This window comes from Phalacrocorax aristotelis, chromosome 3, assembly GCF_949628215.1.
Source record: "Phalacrocorax aristotelis chromosome 3, bGulAri2.1, whole genome shotgun sequence".
In the NCBI taxonomy this organism is placed as follows: domain Eukaryota; kingdom Metazoa; phylum Chordata; class Aves; order Suliformes; family Phalacrocoracidae; genus Phalacrocorax; species Phalacrocorax aristotelis.
Genome location: NC_134278.1, coordinates 78,203,579 through 78,222,667, shown reverse-complemented (window position 1 = coordinate 78,222,667; position 19,089 = coordinate 78,203,579). Strand labels below are relative to the sequence as shown.

At 39.8% G+C, this 19,089-nt stretch overlaps 1 protein-coding gene across 1 annotated transcript in view; it reads left to right on the top strand.

Annotated features, from left to right (window-relative positions):
- The window catches only part of RPS6KA2 (ribosomal protein S6 kinase A2), a 177,513-nt gene that overhangs the window by 133,144 nt on the left and 25,280 nt on the right, over window positions 1–19,089 (top strand). The window contains exons 12-14 of the mRNA XM_075088078.1: window positions 6,778–6,880; window positions 11,640–11,770; window positions 13,515–13,640. Coding sequence (XP_074944179.1) covers window positions 6,778–6,880; window positions 11,640–11,770; window positions 13,515–13,640 — 360 coding nt within the window. The remainder of the gene's footprint in view (window positions 1–6,777; window positions 6,881–11,639; window positions 11,771–13,514; window positions 13,641–19,089) is intronic.

Here is a 19,089-nt window from a genome sequence, read left to right as displayed (position 1 = left end):
AAGTGAAAGTAAAAAATAGAGAATCCTGAAGAGTTGGGTTCTTTATTATTATTTTCTGTATTCCTCTGATATCTTCACAGTCCTCAGCTTTGCAATCAAAATACAGGTCAGGTGCATATGTCTCAAGGTAATAAGGAGCACTGGAGCAGTGAGAGGGTTTCTCCTTCTGTGTTTGCTAGTGGAGCAGCTCAGTAACTCATCACAAAGAAATGAGGCTTTGCATCTTGGAAAGGTTTTCAGCAAAGTCAGTTCTGGTCTGTGAGACCCCTCAAGACTGCCCTCTCTCGTGATAATTTGTGATGGTTTCAAGCTCAGTTCTTTAGGGAAAAATTTCATGCATGTCCTAAGGAAATTGTACAGTCTTCCATCATTTGAAAAAGTTCTTATGGACGAGTTAGGGAAAAATCTACCATGAAGATGCTAGGTATGCTTGAACATGACGTGGAGCTAGAGAGGAAGGTGGATTTAATTGCCCTTTGATGTCTTATCTAGCCCTCTAACTTTGCTGTAAAATGTAGCTGTAAAGACCTATTTTAATCCAACACAATTAGTGTTTATTGTACTCTCTCAGAGACGTATGGATCATTGTTACACAGATCAGCTATCATCTTTGTAATATATTTTCTCATTTATCCTAATTTTACTACCACTCACGGAGATCTTGGGAGGCTTATCTAGTTACAGCAGCAGTATTGTATGCGTTTCAGAGTGGTGTGAGCCAGCCTGGCCCTGAGCTGAAGCCAGGACTTTGCATTATGATGATCACCCAACAGTTAACATGTTCTCCATAGACAGAAGCAGAGCAGGGTCAGAGAAAAGAAGTGGATCAGGCACAGATGTTTAGTGCTGATCTCTGTACTGTTGCTGGAAAAAGTCCCTGATGCCCTCATTTTGTTCTTCCATCACATGTACAGAATCTTTCGCATCAATTTGCAGGCAGTCAGCAAACAACATTGTAGAGGCAGGACATGAATGTTGATTTATTTTATACCTTGGTAATATAAAGACCTCAGAGAGCAAGAGGCAAGCTCTCTTGGAGAGCTTCTGAACTACCTTGGCAGCTGAGATAGACAGGACTGCTGCAACTGACAACATAGAAACTTTCAGTGACTGTAGGAAAATGATGCTCCATCAAGAGCTCCCTTATCATAAAGGGTCAGACTGGGTTAGTGTCTTCTAGAAACCCAGTGTGTAATAGGCCTTTTTTTAAGCAAGATTTTTCCTACAAGAGTGACATGATAACCAAGAACAAACTGCAAAGTTGCTTCATCTCAGTTTAAAAGAAATTCAAAGCAGAAATGAGTTAGCCATTTCCTGCCAAGTTGTGTGTCAAGTCTAGATATCGCAGTGATGAAGTCATTAGAATCACGGATCTTCATGTCAGAGTATTGTCAGAGCTGTTCCCTTCAGGTTTGCATTGGGGATTGGTTATTTTCTCCATCACTGAAGTGTTTACCTGTTGGAGCAGTCATTTCCCACTTGCTTCCCATTTTTCGCTGTCTACAGACAAACACAACCAGACAGTGTCTGGTTCAGATGAACGCAGTGAACAGAGTGGAGACTATATACACAGTGTAAAAAAGCCCCGTTATGATGCTGTAGTTGCTCATGCCAAACACAGCAGTGCTGATAGGTGCAATCCTGGAAAACATGAACATGGCCAGAGAACGACCATCCTGCTCCCGTCCTTCCCCACAGCTGCTTCATGTCATTCCCACGTTCCAGGGTGCTGTTATTCAGTACAAATCTCCAGCCACCCTAAGTTTAACCTATGGTGTATAAGTAGCACTGAATGAACTGTGGACAATCTGACAGAGTTTTTATGCCCAAACTTAAATTGTGGCATGATGTAATCTCTTTAAGAGTCTCATTTTTACAGCTATTGTCACCCAGTAACAAAACCCTACATTTCCACTTCCCAGGGTGAAAAATAGATGGTTTCTGCAAATATTAGTCTTGCTGCTCTAAGGCATTTAGTAGGCACTGTGACGCAAATTCAACAGATCCTTTGTTAAATGAATGGACTGTCTTTCATGATCAAAGCTGGGGTTCACAGAAAGAGGATTAGATGTCGACCTCCTTCTGACTTCTATTTGCTTACTACCCTTGCACCCCCTTTTTCTCCCTAAGACAAGCAGACCCAAATCGAGTTGACCTCAGATAATGTCAGTCATTGGCTTTGAGAAAGCACAGCCTGGTTCCTGATTTTTTTATTACTGTTTCTTCTTTCCAGGTCATGCATAAAGAATTTCTGGCTTTTCATTGAAAATTAAAAATGAAATCCCTTTTTGCACACTACAGTGTGAGGAGTGGGCTATAAACAGTTTTTGTTTAGACGACAGGCTAAATTGGAACAAGAGCAAATGACATACTAGAAAATGAACTGTCAAACACAGCTGAGGAAAGGAGCGGGAAGAAAGTGGACTCAAATTCTATTTCCTTCAATATTAATTAGAAATCAAACTAAACCAAAAATGTGAATTATGTGAATTATTTAATTGCAGATTGTACCAGCAGCAAAAATTGATCCCCAGGCCTGAATTCAGCTAGCTTTTCTATCATTTGCAGGCAATAACATTGAGCCATTAATCTAGGAGAGGACAAACATTTTAGAAGGTAGTTTATCCTTTTGTCTGCTTATTAGATTTTCCATGACAGGTATATGTATCAAGTGAGTTTATTCTCACAGTACAAGTGCATCACTGTGGAGGGTAGCATCTTCCTATTTATAGAAAGTGTCTAAGGAATAATTCTATCCTTCGTCAAAGAAACTCAGTTGAGGAAACAACTAAATATTTTTTAATTAAATTAAACAATTTTCTTTTTCTTGATATTTGTCAGGCACATGTACAGAACATTTACATCTCTGGGTTTTTTTAGGAGTGCATTTTTTTAAAGATGATGAAAAATTAACTGCTTATAACTAAAAAGAGACAGACGCATGTTGCAGCATTTTGTTGCTACTCTCCTACTCTCTATACTATGGTTACTTGAGTCCCAGCTGAAGAGATGTTCAGATGAAGCTCTTATCAGGGATCTGGCAACATACATTAGAAAAGGTCATTGGGACCTGGGGCAAAATTAGTTATTTCAAAAAAAAGGGATTTGTCCCAAATCAGAAAGTTGATAGAAGCTCATAGTTTCTCAAACTGCTATAGAACTGTGTTCTAGTTAATTCAGAAGTACTTATTAATCTGAAGGCACTGATTATCCAAGTCTCAGAAGGATGTGAGGGGGTGATAAGTAGACAAAAGCATGGATATGTATCCAGGTGTGAATATCTAGATCAATACTATCACACCTGGGACTTCATCGCCCTCATTCTGTGGATTATGCACTCCCTCTGCACAGCATCTGGATCCAACAGCCATGCATGATGCGCAGTGACTCCTGATACCTGTCATTCACATTTGCTGTGATAAGTCAATGCTGTGGCCAGTTTAAAAAAATGGGCGTGGGTTGTGGGGGTTATTCTTTACTGGGAAAGAGAGAGAAATTACATTCTTAGTCAGACATTAAGGGCTAAGGAGTACATTTCTCCTTTACAGATGTGGAAGCAATATGGAAGGAAAAAAAGAATCTTCAGCTTCTTATACTCATGCAAAATAGCACACACATCATGATCTTAAGCACCCAACCTGAAATTTAAATGCTCCACTAACACATCCAAAGTCTCTTTTGAATGCCAAATAAGATGTCCCCAAATAAAAATTTGGATATGAAAACTGGGATTTAAACTAGGACAACTGGAACCCTGTTCCCATTAAAATTGGTTGTGGAACCCTTAGTGACTTCTGCATACAGAGCCAGGATTACCATGACTTGGGATGTAGATAGCTGTTTAAATTTTACCAGAAGTTATATGACAGCCGGGTAGAAATGGTCAAAGGCAAGATTTGAAACTTGCTGTCATTTGCCACTCTGCTTGGTTTCTGTTAGAGGAGATCTAGGTGATCCATCAACCCCAAATAATTTTGGGACCACAGTAAGAGATAATAGGTTAATACTTTTCACCTAGAATTAGAAATAGTCTTGGAAAATCCAGAAGGATCTCAAATCCACCAAAAGATTTGTTCTCTGCGTGTACAGAAAACAGCGGCTGTGATTCTTGCTGTTTTCTTAGATCAGCTGGTGTCACGTTGTGTTTTGCAGTCTACAGGATGCGGGTTTTTAAAGGAAGAAGTGTTCTGCCTGCAGCAAGCCTTCGTGTTTAACTGTGTTGGGCTGCCCTGTGGTTTAGTTTGCTTCAGTGAACTGGCTTTGGTTGTAGCGGCTCACTCAGAGAACTGGAGCCAGTGTGGGATGGGAAAGACCACAGATGACACTGCTCTGCTTGTTCTTAATCCTCAAAGATTTCATTTAGTTACCCAGTTCAAGAGCTTGGGAAAAGATGTTTTAGGCAGTTTACCTTTTGCTGTTCCTAGTTGTCTAGTCAGAAATACCAGAAATAATTTTTATCACAAGTGGAAAAGGGAGTCATCTGGGTTCCACTCAGAGGAGGTGCCTTTCACTCGCACAAGCAACTTCTTTGTTTCCCTCCCCTCCCAGCAAGCGAATCTGTGATTACACATCTTTAGGTGGTGTGTGACTCATGATGAATCTTAAATCCCTCCCTAGTAGTGGAGGATGTGGGTTAGGGATTCAAAATACAAATGTAGCTCCAACAGCACTTAAGAAACTACAGATGGGGGGAGAAATTAAGAGGCCAGAGAGAATATGGTTACAATAATCAAAAGAGAGTGCAGTCCCCAAATGATGTACAACTCTCGTGTTCCAATTTTTGGACCTCACAGGATGAGGGGCGCATTTAATTCAAGGAGGAAGCATGTGTGCGTGTGACCATATTGCTTCCTGCAATAGAAGGACTGCGGTTGTGAATTAAGACAAATAAAGGGAAGCTGGAAGCAAAACACTTTCTCAAGGTAAAATCCTAGCAACAGAAAAAGCTTCAGTAGGTGCCGAGTTCTCTTTTAAAGTTCTGTGCAGACATTAGAAGATATATGTTAATTACTAGGTTGATACTTTTCAGTTGATGAGTGGCACTTCCTGCTTAAGATTGCAATTGGGTTTTAATTATTTGGAAGACTGGCTTTCCATTGTGGCTCACAGCAATTATTCATCTCTTTCTCTCTCAGAAGATATGGAGCAGTTTTACGCAAGCAGGAACTTTTTATGGTGAAATGGCCATTAATTATTGCAGAGTCATTTCCAGCCTCACCATTCCACTTTTCCAAGGAATCATCATTCAACCACAAACATGCACTTTATGCTAATGCTAATACTATGCTACAGAATGTCCTGCCTCAAGAACCTTTATTTATCTATGCAAAATCAAGTTCAAATTATGTTGATGTGTATATATATATTAGGTTTGACCACATGCTTTATATTACAGAAGTTAAGTCACCACAAAACCCACAGTTAAAAAGAATCTTCCTGCATTCAAAGAGCTGGACAAGCATGTATTAATCTCCATTAAATATTTTGAAAAATCAGCTCATTATGAAATTGTTTGAGAAGCTAACCTGAAAATACACATTACAAACAGTAATAAAATTGAACTCTCCAGCTCTTGTCATGACTTGAAAGTCTGGGCACTTTCTGTGGCAATTTATTCAGCCCTTTGAAACCTGAGAACAAAAGCATTGCTAGAAAGAGAATGCAGTCTAGGGACTGAAATGTGGGGCAGGGAGTCAAACTGGAGCTCTATTCCCCATGCCGCCATCAGCATGATGTTTGGTTTTGGCCAGTTCAAGCAGAGATGATGCAGAGATCTCTGAAATCAATAGGATTCTTTACATTAACCTCTGTAGGCTTTGGATCAGATCCAGACGTGCTGCACCCCAGTTTGTTGATTTCCCAGAGTGCGTGTGTGCGTGTGTATGAATGCTTGCGAAGCAGCACAGTGAAGCAATTTCTTAAAGATCGCTAAGCATGAGAAAAGAGGCCACGAAGTCCCTGGTAATAAAGGCGGTGTATTAGCATACATTTATGGTGACTGTTACTTATGTGATACCCGACGTGCCCCCCCACTCACCAGCACAAACTCACATTCCTAGCAGTGCTTGCCTGTTATATACCTTTGTCTCTTCCTTATGTGCTTCCTTGGTCTTGCTCCTCTGCTCAAGCCACATTTAAGCCTTCAACATGATTCCCCACCTATCCACAGTGCTTTCTTCCTAACACCTTTTGATGGGAATTTCATCTAATCCTCCGCTGTGAGCCCCTTCCCTTTTACCAGATATGCCAAAAGAACAAGTCTCTTGTTTAGGTTGTGAGCACCAGGCAGCCAGGCCTGTTGCTCAGCTCAGTCTGGCAGAGTGTCAAACATATTGCTAGTTCTTGACAAATAATAAATGCTAAAACAGCCGCTGCTTCCTAGCAGTTCTTTGTGCTCATTGCCATTGCTGCGCTGCTGAAGTCACCCATGCACAGTTTCCTGGTGTTACCTTTGCACGTTCCAGTCCTGCCCTGAAGACCAGTGAATTTCCAGATGCCTCAGCTGGAATATTGTGCCAGTCTGCAGGCTAAATTTTTACCAGAAACATCTGTGTTTATATTCTGGTTTTCAGCAACTAAAAAGTGCAGGGACCAACCTGGGGACAGGTTTTAAGCCAACCAGTCAGGCAGGAGCCAGAGCTATGGATACATCACCCTTTTTTGTCAGTCCTGCAAGGATGGCTTAGAGCTGAGAGCTGAACAAAGCCAGGGATCCTATCTGTAGATGCTGAAGGTGTACAGATTGTTGTTGATTGTGATCTGTTCTTCTCCCTGTAGAAACTATACAGGAAAGAAATCAAGCCACCTTTCAAGCCTGCAGTGGGGCGGCCAGAAGACACCTTTCATTTTGATCCTGAGTTCACATCTCGGACCCCCACAGGTTAGTAAGGTGGCACATGGGTAATGCATCTTTTCAGTGAGTAAATTCATTCTTCCTTCCCTCCCCATTCCAACGGGGGCTAAAAGTCTGATCACCTGTGGGACTACTGAATTTTGCTATATCCAGCAGGAAGCAAAGACTGTTCTCCATTTCCAAAAAAAAGAAGCTCATAAGCATTTTGCCAGCTTCACATTAATTTGTCTTCAGGAAGGACAGATTTCACATTTTTAATAGGAAAAATAACTATTGATTAGCTATTTTATTGCTCTTAGAATTGCTTACATTATCCGAATATAACAATTTTAAATTACTGCCATCTCTGCAAGTTGTTACATAATTATATATTCTATAGATGTTTTCCTTAATTATGAAATCCCATAGCCTATGGACTGTTGGAAATTACTAGATGGTTAATAATAATGAAGAATCATCAAGTTCTCAGATCAGTGGAGTTATGCCAACAGGAAATTTGGCCCACAATATTTAGAAAATCCTTGCAGTGATAATGTTGTTCCTATAATTTCTGTTTCCTAACAGGAATATCGCACTTGTGCACTATATATATGAAGGTGATTGTTGCGCTAAACACCATCTTTTAATTGAAAGCAAGAATATCAGTAACCTCAGAGTGGTAATCCCAGTCATAATGTTGCCTCTTGCTAGACATGGATGAGCTACATTACATTTTTGCCTGTGATATTCCTGTGTAGAGAAGTACCTGTTCATACATTCTAAAATGTAAAAATTTAATTAGCTGTTGTTTGTAAAACACGTTGAAGATGGTAAGCTCTGCAAATATAACATAGTATTGTAATAACTGAGTATAAGGTCTCAGGCTTCAACCCTCAAATTGCCCCAAAACTGTTGCAGTGAGAGTAGAAGATCTGAGCTTTCATTACAAAAATGCCTGCATTATAGCACATGAATCAGAGCTGAGACTTCCTGTAGTTTTCGTTCAGGCTCATCATGACCTTCAGCCTTTTCCTTAATACTAGCCCAAACCTCTACACAAAGCTTGGCTAAAACCTCCTTTCATGGGGTATGAAATAGTAGTATCTACTCAAAATCTTTAATCAGTCTTCTTTCCTAGTTTTTGTTTGTTTGTTTTTTTTTCCAAGGATGTGCTGACTTTCACAAGCCATAAACATATTACACTCCCATTTCTGGGTCCAACTGGAACATCCACCTGTCTCCAGTATATGTTAGTCATGTTCTGACATTCCTATCCCACTGCATGGAAATGAATGCTCTTTGGGTGCCAGACATTTTACTTTAATTTTATTTTAGCTTTAATTCAGATTTCAGAGGAGCTCATATCTCTGAAATATTGGAGACTGCAAGTTAGTCTGATCTTGAGAGAAGGGCAGGTTGGTGCTGCCTTGGAAAGTCTCAGAGAAGCATTGAGACTTTGGATTGCTTTGGAAGTTCATGCTTCATTGGTTGTACTGGCATGAAAACCTTTGTACTTCATGCATGTGCTGATGCCCAGGGTTATATTTTATACTCTACGTGTTGCTACTGTTGCCTAATTCAATTTGATATCTCATGCAAGACACTGACTTGGAAGGTTTGTTCTGGGGCAGTGGCTGGGGTGGGGAGATGGCTTGCCTCAATTCTGCTTCATGCTATTATGGAAAGTGGCCTGAGATTCAAACCCTGTCATTTCAAAATAGGTATAATTGGAAGTGTGAATCCCTTTACACTTCCAGAGTGATAGAAAAGCCCTTGCAGACTGGCAGCATATTTTGCAGCCCCTCACTGTTGACTGGTTGGGGCATCACAAGAGTGTTTAATACTGGCTCATATTGCTGGGGGAATCAAACAAGCAGCCATTTTATTTGGTGTTTTTTTCTGTCGTGTCATAAGCCCCATACAGACTTACACTGTTACTGAGAATGTACCCAGACAGCAAGCACTGTGATAATTACTGTTTCATGATGATGATGCAGTTTTGTTTTAATGAAGCTGTCAGAAAGATATTACCAAGGAGGGGGCAGAGATACATACAGTCATTCTGCACTCTGTCTTCATGCATGAGTTCTCCTGCCTGGAAACAGGTTTATCTCAAAGTTTTGGATCCAGTAACTCACCAGTCCAGTGATTTGCTGCATCTCAGAAAGTTTCTTTAGCCTGGAGGCTGAAACAGCTTTCTGTGGATTCCTAACCTTAGCTTTAAGTGTGCCAAAGATGTGGTTTCTGACATTGCGGTTCATCTCTATGGGTATAGTTTCAGATCACTTTTTCTCAGGGATTTGTCTGAGTTGGAGTCACTATTTCTGGCGACTTGTTTCCTAAGTCCACCACTGTGGACCCACACCTCATTTGCACTGACTCAGCTCCTCGCAGGGAGCAGGAGACTGAAGCAATCCAGGTTATAAATAGTGATTTGAACAAGGATCAAACCAAGATCATTCTGGTGATCCAAATTAGATTTCAGTCCACAAGCGTTTGTACTGTTGTAAGTGATGGGGCAGCATGCTGTAACCAGCAGGGATATCTTAGGCCATCTATACTGCTGAGAAAAAAATGTAAAATCACACCTGAAGTATCTAAATTTCCTCCTTTGCAAATAAGATAATAATCTTGGGTAACCTCAGTGAAGCATACTGAAGTAAATTAAGATTTATGAAGCCTTTGAAAATCCTGTAAAGTTAGATGCCCTGGTGGGACAAAGCATTATGACTTTCACAGGGAGAAATATAACCATTATACAAGACTGGTGTTTGCAAATGGGTCTAATTCAGACATATGAAATGATTCTGGATTTATCAAGACTAGGAAAATTATTTAGGTTCCATAGCTATCAGTTAATTAACATGATTTAAACATAATTTTGCACATAACACAGGTGTTTTAACATTTAATTCATATGATGGGCATATCAGTTGGTGGTGATGAATACTTAATATTGAAACCAAGTAATTAGTAGTTCTTCTACAGTGTTTGATAAAGAGATTGGCAGTGAATTATGAAGGAACAGTTATTTGTAATTAGAGATGACCTAGCACTTACGTTATAGAGCCAGATCACAGCTTTTCTTAAGTTCAGGACCATTCAGATTTAAATTATTGTCATCCTTTTTTTAAAATAAACTTTCTTTCTTCATAATTAATCCCTCTTGAAATATCACTGTTGAATATATGCCATTGTAAAAAGTACCCAGTGATGCAAGAGGTCTGGTATGATTCATCCATGTATTTGTAAGGGGAGTGCCCATCAAAACACTGAGGTAAACAAATAGCCCACGTCATTTTACCAAAAGACAAGCTTCTCCACGTACTTTGCAATGAGTTCTGACTTGCCGTGTTTATTTCTGGCTCCTGTCAAAGCTGAGGTGGTTTTGTAATGAGATACAGAATTAGCTGCAGTCTCAGTTTGTTTATTTCCAAGCAGATAATTTGGTTTTACCATATTCTGGCTTCAGATCCTCAGTTCATTACAGTAGATTTATACAGGGAATGTCCACACCAGCAAACACATTCTCACATATTTTCAGGACCTCAAGCAATACTCAGTCTTCCACGCCATTGGCCTACACACTAATGGGTGGTGCTGATGGGTGTAGGCAGGTGAGTCAGATATAAGATCCAGTGGGGATGTATTTTCTTTACTCTAGTGAAACTGGGTATTTACACACTTCCTACAAGGAGATAGCTTTCTAAAGGAAGCTTAGCTCTGTAACTTTGCCATGGTAAATCATACGTTGCACTGGAGGAAATGTGAAAAGGGGGGCGGTGAGAAACAAACCCCCAAAAAAAGAACAAATAAAAGGTAAGCAAATTTTAGTACTGCAGGTTTTGTAATACCCAGCCAGCTACCAAGGAATGGTTTGCAATGCAACTCTTTCTTGCTTATGAAAAAAACTGTGACAAAACATACACGGGGGAGAAAGATCTCTTTAAAGCTTTTCAGAATTTGAAGTGAAGTGCAACTCTTCCCGGTTTGGCAGGCAAACTCACTGAGCAGTGGCATAGGTACCGGGAGCTGCTCTCTAGTTGTTTCATTCCAAAGGGAGAATAATTCAGGGCTCGCCGATCTCCAGCCTTTCCTCCCCTGGATTTGCCATGTCAGGGGAAGGAGAGGGGAGAAAAAGTCCCTGAAGGTTAGTTAAAACACTCCTAGTCATTTTGTTCACCTGAGGACAAGTCAACCAACATCTTCCCTGGTGTAAGTCACAGCTTCTAAAGCTGCTCCAGAAAGATCCTTATGAGGCCACAAACCACCACTACTGGAGCATCGCACTTTTACGCTTGCTTCAGGTCCTGTCTTCTCTGCATTCACCTGACCCACACAACGTACCCAGAAAGCACTTTAGCCTTTGTAATTTCTGTAGTCTGTGAAGGACAGATATAGCAACTTGCAGCTTTTTTCCACTCCCTGGAGAACCTGTGCTAAGCCAAAGGGGTGCCCTGCCTTGAGCCATCTGCCTTTCTCCTAGCCTTGCCACACTGTGCCTTCCCTTTCTGTGTGGACTGCTGGCACAGGCAGTGCTTTGCCTAAGAACATACATGCAGTGTGAAAAAACCCCTCTATATCCAAGGGGAGCGATCCTTGCAAACAATACCCCTGCACTGTTCAAATCCAGATGAACGGGATGGAGAAGCCTTGATGTGGAAGTGGATTATATCCACACGTGTCTGCCAGGTTAGCAGGATCTGCAGATGACTGGCAAGGGTGACTGACTTTGTTGCAGGTGCTGTGCTGTTACTTTCTGATCTTTCGTGCAGCTCATGAAGCCATTTTCTTCCCTCTGCTACAGATTCCCCAGGTGTTCCTCCAAGTGCCAACGCTCATCATCTTTTCAGAGGGTTCAGCTTTGTTGCCTCTAACTTAGTGCAGGAGCCTGCACAACAAGATGTGCACAAAATCACCGTCCATCCAATTGTGCAGGTACTGATGCTGATGTTACACTTCACATTTGATGGGCAGATACATATGTGCATAGTGTATTTAAACTGCCTCAGGGTTCTCAGTGGTATTTCACAGCTACCCAGTGTAGGTAGGAGGTGTTTACATGCAGCATGTAGGAGGTGGAAAATGAGAAATTTTTCCCAAAGGCTTTTATTTTTTTAAGTTTACGTTCTCCACGGCCTTTACAAAGGAAACAGGAATTGCACCTTACCACAACTGAAATGAAAGTACTTCTGAATACCTGAAACACTATTCCAGTTGTACATACAGGGCAGGTAATGAAGTGTTGTGTTTTCAGTGAATGCTTGTCATTCTCAACAGTTTTGTCTTGGATTATATGATACAGTCTGTGTTGGCAAAGGGGCTTAATGAACTACTGCTGCAGGCTCCCACAGGCAGACAGCCCAAGCTCCTGGGTGTAAGGGCCCACCGTGTTCCTGTTGCTATTGCACAGAGCCTGCGTGTACTCACATAACCCAGGGCAGCTCGACAGGGGAAGGACACTTGCCAGACACTTGGTTCTTTGCTGCCATTCCCCTACAACATGCTCTCCAGTTACTGAAATTTAAAGCAGAAACAAACTGCTACAAATGGCTTCATGTATCAGAGGAACAGTGAAGCAGGAGAAAGAATGGGGCTGCTCAAAGATGCAGCGAATTTTCCCACAGGGAAAGGGTCCTGCTACCCACAGCCAGAGGTATACATACCTCGAGGGGAGAGCCCCTGCCTGTGGTCTTCACAGTTTTCATCCCTGTTGTAATAATTTATAGTGGAATATGTCATATTCTTAAAGATTCTCTTGTGCAACAGTAAGTGAGCTGTTACCCAAGCAATTACATCCCAGAAATTTTATAGATATATTCCTGTGGTTTGCTTTGTAAAAATGTATTGAATGTTAACACATGCATGTCCTATAATTTAGAAGGTTCTGTGTGGACATTGCTAGTGAGGTTACAGTTTTAGACACAAGATCCTAGAGGATTTTTAGAGGTGCTGGTCATTTCTTGAGTCCTAGGATGGAATTTGCAGCAGGGCCTCCGATTTGGGTTTCACCAACCAATCCACCTGCCCAGACATTTTCCAAAGGGCATGTAAACTAATGATGCCATAGTTCTTTCTATGCCTTTCAATAAATAAAACCAGAAAATTTAAAGTATTTTCCTACTATTTTCACTAGTAATATATTTTCTTATATTAGGTTGGCTTAAAATAGTAACTTTTTTCTCACACAGAAATCATAATTACATGTATCCTGGACAAGACCTCTGGTGGTCTGGAGACACACCCCATATGTGGGGTATCTGTTTTGAAGACTGTGAAGCTATTAGTAGTTTATAAGTTATCTGGCCCCTCATTCATTAGAAATAAGTTTATATTGTCAAGATATGTCTGTCAGGGATTTGGGCCTACAGTTTCCTGTTAATTTCTAACAGGAGCTGATTATCTACATTCCATAAATAGTTTAGAAAATCGTGGCTTTTTTGCCATTACTTCTACATGGACAACTCCATCTTACAGACTAGAAAAAGGTAAAAAGGGAGGGGACATGCTTATTTAAGTAAAGAACTTCAGATTTTTTTAACTGGAGCTAGAAAAACTGCTAAGGACAAGAGAGCTCTGTGAAGGAGATGGGATCAAGCACTTCCTTTATTAAGACGAGGCTAGTCCTTGCTTTTACATACCCATGTCCTGATTACCTTGTTTCTTTTGTCTTTCCCTATAGCAGTTACATGGGAACAACATTCACTTTACAGATGGATATGAGATCAAGGAGGACATAGGAATTGGCTCCTATTCAGTGTGCAAGAGATGTGTTCATAAAGCTACAGAAACAGAGTTTGCAGTGAAGGTAAGAAAGCCTTCTGGTAGATGCCAGAAGTGTGGGTGGTTGAGACTGCTCTGCCAGTCTGGGCAGCAGTGCGGTCAGTGGATATTTTCTTGGATTATTTCTTGTTGGCAGGTTGTGTTTGGTTTTTTTTTGTTTTGTTTTTGTTTTGGAAGATGACAGGTTTCAAGATAAGCCTTTTATTTTTCTCACACCTTAATCTCATCAAGTAAAATCCCTGGATGGAAAAAGCCTTTACAGTCTTGCATGGAAACCCTGGTAATCATTTCAGCCATGCTCCTTGCAAACTAGATAAGATTTTTAACAGATCCTACATTGAATCATGATAAATAAACAAAATAACATATAAAAATGATTGCAAAGTTGAAATAGCATTTTATTCTTCTTTCTCAAGTTACTTAGTTCTGACATTTTTTATTGTAATTAGACAGATTTGTCAGTGAAAACCATGATCACCTTCAAAAACTCAAATTTCCTTTTGTCTCCTTGATATTCAACATCAACATGCTACACAAAGGAGCAAAAGGCTATCTTCAGCAGAGATTTAGAATATTAATTCATTGGAATTCAGTTGGATATTAAAGACAAGTCAAATTCATTGGAATTTTGTTGGATATTAAAGACAAGCCAGTGACCTTCGGACTTGGTCAAGCGACACCACATAGAACAGAATCACTGCAGCCACAGAGGCCAGGAAGCTGCTAGGGTGTAGGTATGAGGGAACCTTTACTGCTAGGGAAGAGCTTCAGTAGAACTGCTTTGGAAGGTCATGCTCAGAGGACTAAGTCACAATCTCTATTAAATGCTATTGAATAAACAGTATGCAGCTGTTACAGAGGGTAGAAGAGACCAGTGTATGTGGCAAATGGTTGAGAGATTACGGCTCAGAGGAAGAGTTCCAAACATTCAATTTTCTTTAAGAAAAAGGTCGTAGCAATTAAAACACTTGTATGATAAAAAAGTATTCCATGCTTTTGTTCTTGTACCAAAAAGAGACAAGATTGGATTAAATGAGGAATTAGTATAATGATTTTGAAGACACGGACAGTTAAGTCAGATCCTTTGATTCTGTATGATCTCATGGGAACAGATTGCTTAAATCAGCGTAAGACAAAAGTAGCTCCTTGAAATCAGTACATAGATAAATGTATTTACCAAACTTGAAGTAAACCAGGGGCTCTAACCAATTGCTGCTCTACTTTTCTTATTTTAAAATTTTAGAAAAGATATATAAACTTAGCTTATGAGATTGTGTCTTTGCTAATAAATGAGGTGATGAAAGCTTAAAGAAGTCATGCAAACTGCAGTCCATGAGATAAATGAGCTGCAGGTAGCCAATACAATAACATTAAGCCTTTTATTCAGTCTTATTTTTCCTTACAAGACTGATGATAATGCTGTATCCATGAAAGTCTGTGAAAGTTTTGGTGTTTCCCCGTGGTGGCCACAAAAATCTGGAAACCACTAATAACTGACAATCTGTTGATGTCACTGTTCAAATAACAGTTGATTTTTCTAGGCTACACCATAATTAGGAGCATGGACCTACCAGCAGGTCCGTGGGCTTACGCATGAACATGCTAGGATTTTCATTTCTAATGAATGGAAAAATCTGCTTTTTCCAGTCTCCAGGTCATTTGTCAGCAGATGGCATTATGTTATAGGAGGTATAGGTTCTGTGTAATTAAATTACATCTGTCATAATCAAAATGTATGATAAATTAAAGTAATAGCTTTAATATTTTATTTATATCAAGTGTTGCTGACAGTTTTATCAGTGTAATACAGCCAGCATGAAACCAAAATAGGAAGATTTTGGTCCTCAAAGATGTTTGTGTGCCTGAATCTAAGAGGGTCCCAGCACCTACTCATCAGCTGGGGGTTTGGGGTACCTCAGAGGATCCAGACACGCTCAACACATGGAGACAATAAAAAATCCAGAAGAGTTTAACACTTTGATTGCTAGCTTTATGCTCTTTCCGATTTTTATTAAACTTTCCTCTTGTTATTCCTTTCTTCCTCCACTTCTTATGACTCTTTTCTTGTCATGCTGATATGTCTTGATTTTTGACTACCAGTTTAGGCAACACGTGCAGCATCTCAGTTTCTGACACAGTGTGTGTCAAATGTGTAGCACAGATTTGGGGTTGGCAACGATTGGTGGTTTTCTGTTTTTACTGTGTTTCCAGCACATTGAGTGCTGCTTCTTTGATTATTATTCCTACCAATATATTAATTTTACTTTCTTTTCAATTTTATTTTTATTTCATATTAAGATTATATCATTTTGTTATCAAAGTAGCTCGCTTTCATAAAGATTGCACAATGCCATCCATTTCAAGTAATTAGATAGCACAGGAGTTGCAACTGATATTATCATAATTATATATCAGTCCCTTTTGACATGCATCCTTTAACTCTCTCTATAAAAATCACTATAATTAGACTCTTTTGATTTCTTTCAGTAAGTATAATTTTCTCAGTGCTCCGTAATACATAGCATTCACAGGAAAAAAAATCTGCAGTGATGGTTTGTATGATAGGCAGCAGCCCCATTTGCCTGGCACCACCTCATTAAACGTTCCCTCTTTAAGATGAACTGCCAACACATCAGAGAGCATCATCCCATCTCCCCAGGGGAAGCTGGTGATAGAGAAGGAGTTAAGGAAATGACGTGGTGGCATCACTGTGGGAAGACACACACCATGTCACTGGGTAAATAAGGCCTCCATGGAGACTGCCACTCACCAGGCCTTATTTACTATTGCTGTGTAGTGCCATACTGAGACAGCAGAGTATTGAGCCAGAGTAACTTGAGTCAGAGCTACAGCCAGAAAATCAACTCAGAAAAACAAAACCTTTCCTAGCCAGGAAGTAGAATATATTTATTAAAATGCAAAACATTTAATCCCTTTTCCTTTTGCTGGCCATCTGCAACTAATTGGGGGACATCTTATGGAGACAATTAGGTGTCTAGCAGTGCAAAGAAGTTCTTTGCTGGTGTTGTAAAAGCACTTGAACAGATCTGGAATGTCAATCATTTCAGAGTTCAGTAGACTAAGGACGTCACTCAACTGAGGTGCTTTTGGAAGTTCCCCTAGACACCTCTCTGCACCTGTAGGCATCTAACTGCCTTTGTAAATCAATCACTGAACCTGCAGAAGAAGAGAATTTTCTTGCAACCTATTCCCTCTTCTTCCATGTCATCTGTAAAACTGAAATGCTAATAATAAACTCTAAATCAATTTTAGATGTGCCCTCAGGCTCCTAAACACAGTATTTAAGAATTCAAACTCATAACTCCACTTCTGAGAGCATTTCAATATCATGCACAGAAAACCTTGTAGGCAGCCAGATTTCCTGCAAACTGAGTCTACCCTGAAACTAGTAGCCCCCTACCTGGGTCAGTGCAGGTAGATGTTGGTTTAGCAAGTCTTTGTATCACATTCTACTGCAAGTGCATACTCTGAGGTACTTCAAAAATTTTATTCATAGACTTTTTTTCCATCTCATTCCCAAGTGAAAAAAAGTATAAAGTTATGAAGTACAAGTAAGTATATTGTTCCGTCTTCTGAATGCTTTGTAAGACTGGTAGAAAGAAGAGAGATGGGAAAAAAAAAAGAGTGTTTATCCTCTGATGGACCTCTAACTTGTTTCAGATTCTTCTGCTAGAATTGTTATCATCCTGACTACTGCAGGCATAATGATTTTTAATAGCAAAGGGAACTGGCATTGTCAATCACAGTTACAAGATTCACATGGGTATAAATGTAACAGGGAGGTCAGAAGCAAAGGAAAATCAGATCAAACTATTTCAGTCACATCAGTATCTAGAGAAAACAAGTCAATTATTAAAAGAACGATGCTAGAGCAGATGGGGGGGATTTCTGAGTGTGGAAGAAAGTCTGCAATGGAAGCATAAACAGATTAAGAGCTCTCATTTGGAAAACAAAAGAAATGCTACAATTCAGAGTTCTTGGTGAATCAGATTTTTCAAAACCTGCCAGAGATTTGATGCAATTAGCATGTTCTGAAAGTTTTACTTTACTTAAAACCATTGCACTGGTTTCAAGCTTGGATCCCTACTCGTAGTGAAGCTTTCAAGCTGGATTTTCAGATATGCTTCTTACTGATGCCAGATCAAGTAAATTTGCAAAGGCCCTGATTGCATCCCCCCTTTTCTAAAGATTTCTCTATTTAGATTGACTCTTTACCCCAAGGAGAGATTACTGGTGGCTAATAGCCAGGCAGAAACTGCTGCTGCTATGGCCTATTTTCCCCCCAGTATTGTAACTGCCCCAAACCTTGCAGAGGCAGGTGGCTTAGGTGCCAGCTTCAACAGCTTGATGCCAACTGCTTTCTTCTTCAGGTCAAAAGAATGTCTAACTGGTTAAGTCTTATGGATTTTTAGTCCTTCCATGCTGTTAACTGGGTAAAACAACAGGGTATACATTTCTCCCTCCCTTGAAGAAGAAAAACATACAGTAGATATATCCCAAATGACAAGTCCAGTTTTGCAGATGCCAATAATACAGTGGAATTCGGATCTCAAAACACATGTGAATTTCATTACTTTTTCCTATCTCTGTAATGTACTAACCAACTCTATGGCTCCAAATGTTCCACAGCTGTGAGCAAAGCCAAATTTTTCAGTCTACGTCTGCCTCTGAGGTACAGGTTAGTTTATGCTAGAGTCCTAGTAAATCCTACGCTTCATATATAATGCCGGTAATTACAAAGCACTGAAAGTACATCTATCTCAGCATGTTTTGTTATGTACAGGCTGGGGAGAAGGTGCATTTTAATTAGCTAAAAAATGCAATACCAGTAGAGAAATTATGTCAACATGCTATCAATAAACAGAAGTCAGTAACTCGTGAGAGCTGTTTTTAGCAGGCCTGTGTAATCAGACATGCTATATACCTCTATTTATTTGTTAATAACAGTGAGTGACATAGTCACCAAAAGCTATATGACTTCCAGAGTTGTTTCATAATTTCTTTAAACTTCATTTTCCTCTTCCGTTTATGTTCACCATCTTAGTTTGATTGTTTTTAGGTGGTTGGTGTAAGTAGATACAATATCACACTAATCTGACTGCAGGAGGTTACACAGTAGTATTTAGTTGACTCTTCAACTTTTTCTCCATAACCTATATTATGGTTATGTCAGGAGTTTAGTGCTGAATGCAGAAAGCATGAATAACAAAAAAAGATAGTCTTCGAAGACTGACTGCAGCATGGTGCACTCTTTTGCAATTCTTTTAAAGAAAATAGGAATCCCAAACACATGTAGCTTTACTTATGGAAACAGGAAAAGGAAAAGAAAGAAGAAAAAAAATCAGTCCAAAGATCATCAAATCTCCTTGACAGTTAAGGTGTCTGTAGATCTAGAGATTTGCTTAGATTTGTTTCTCATTAATCACAGAAAGTAACTAAAGTGACTTTCCTCT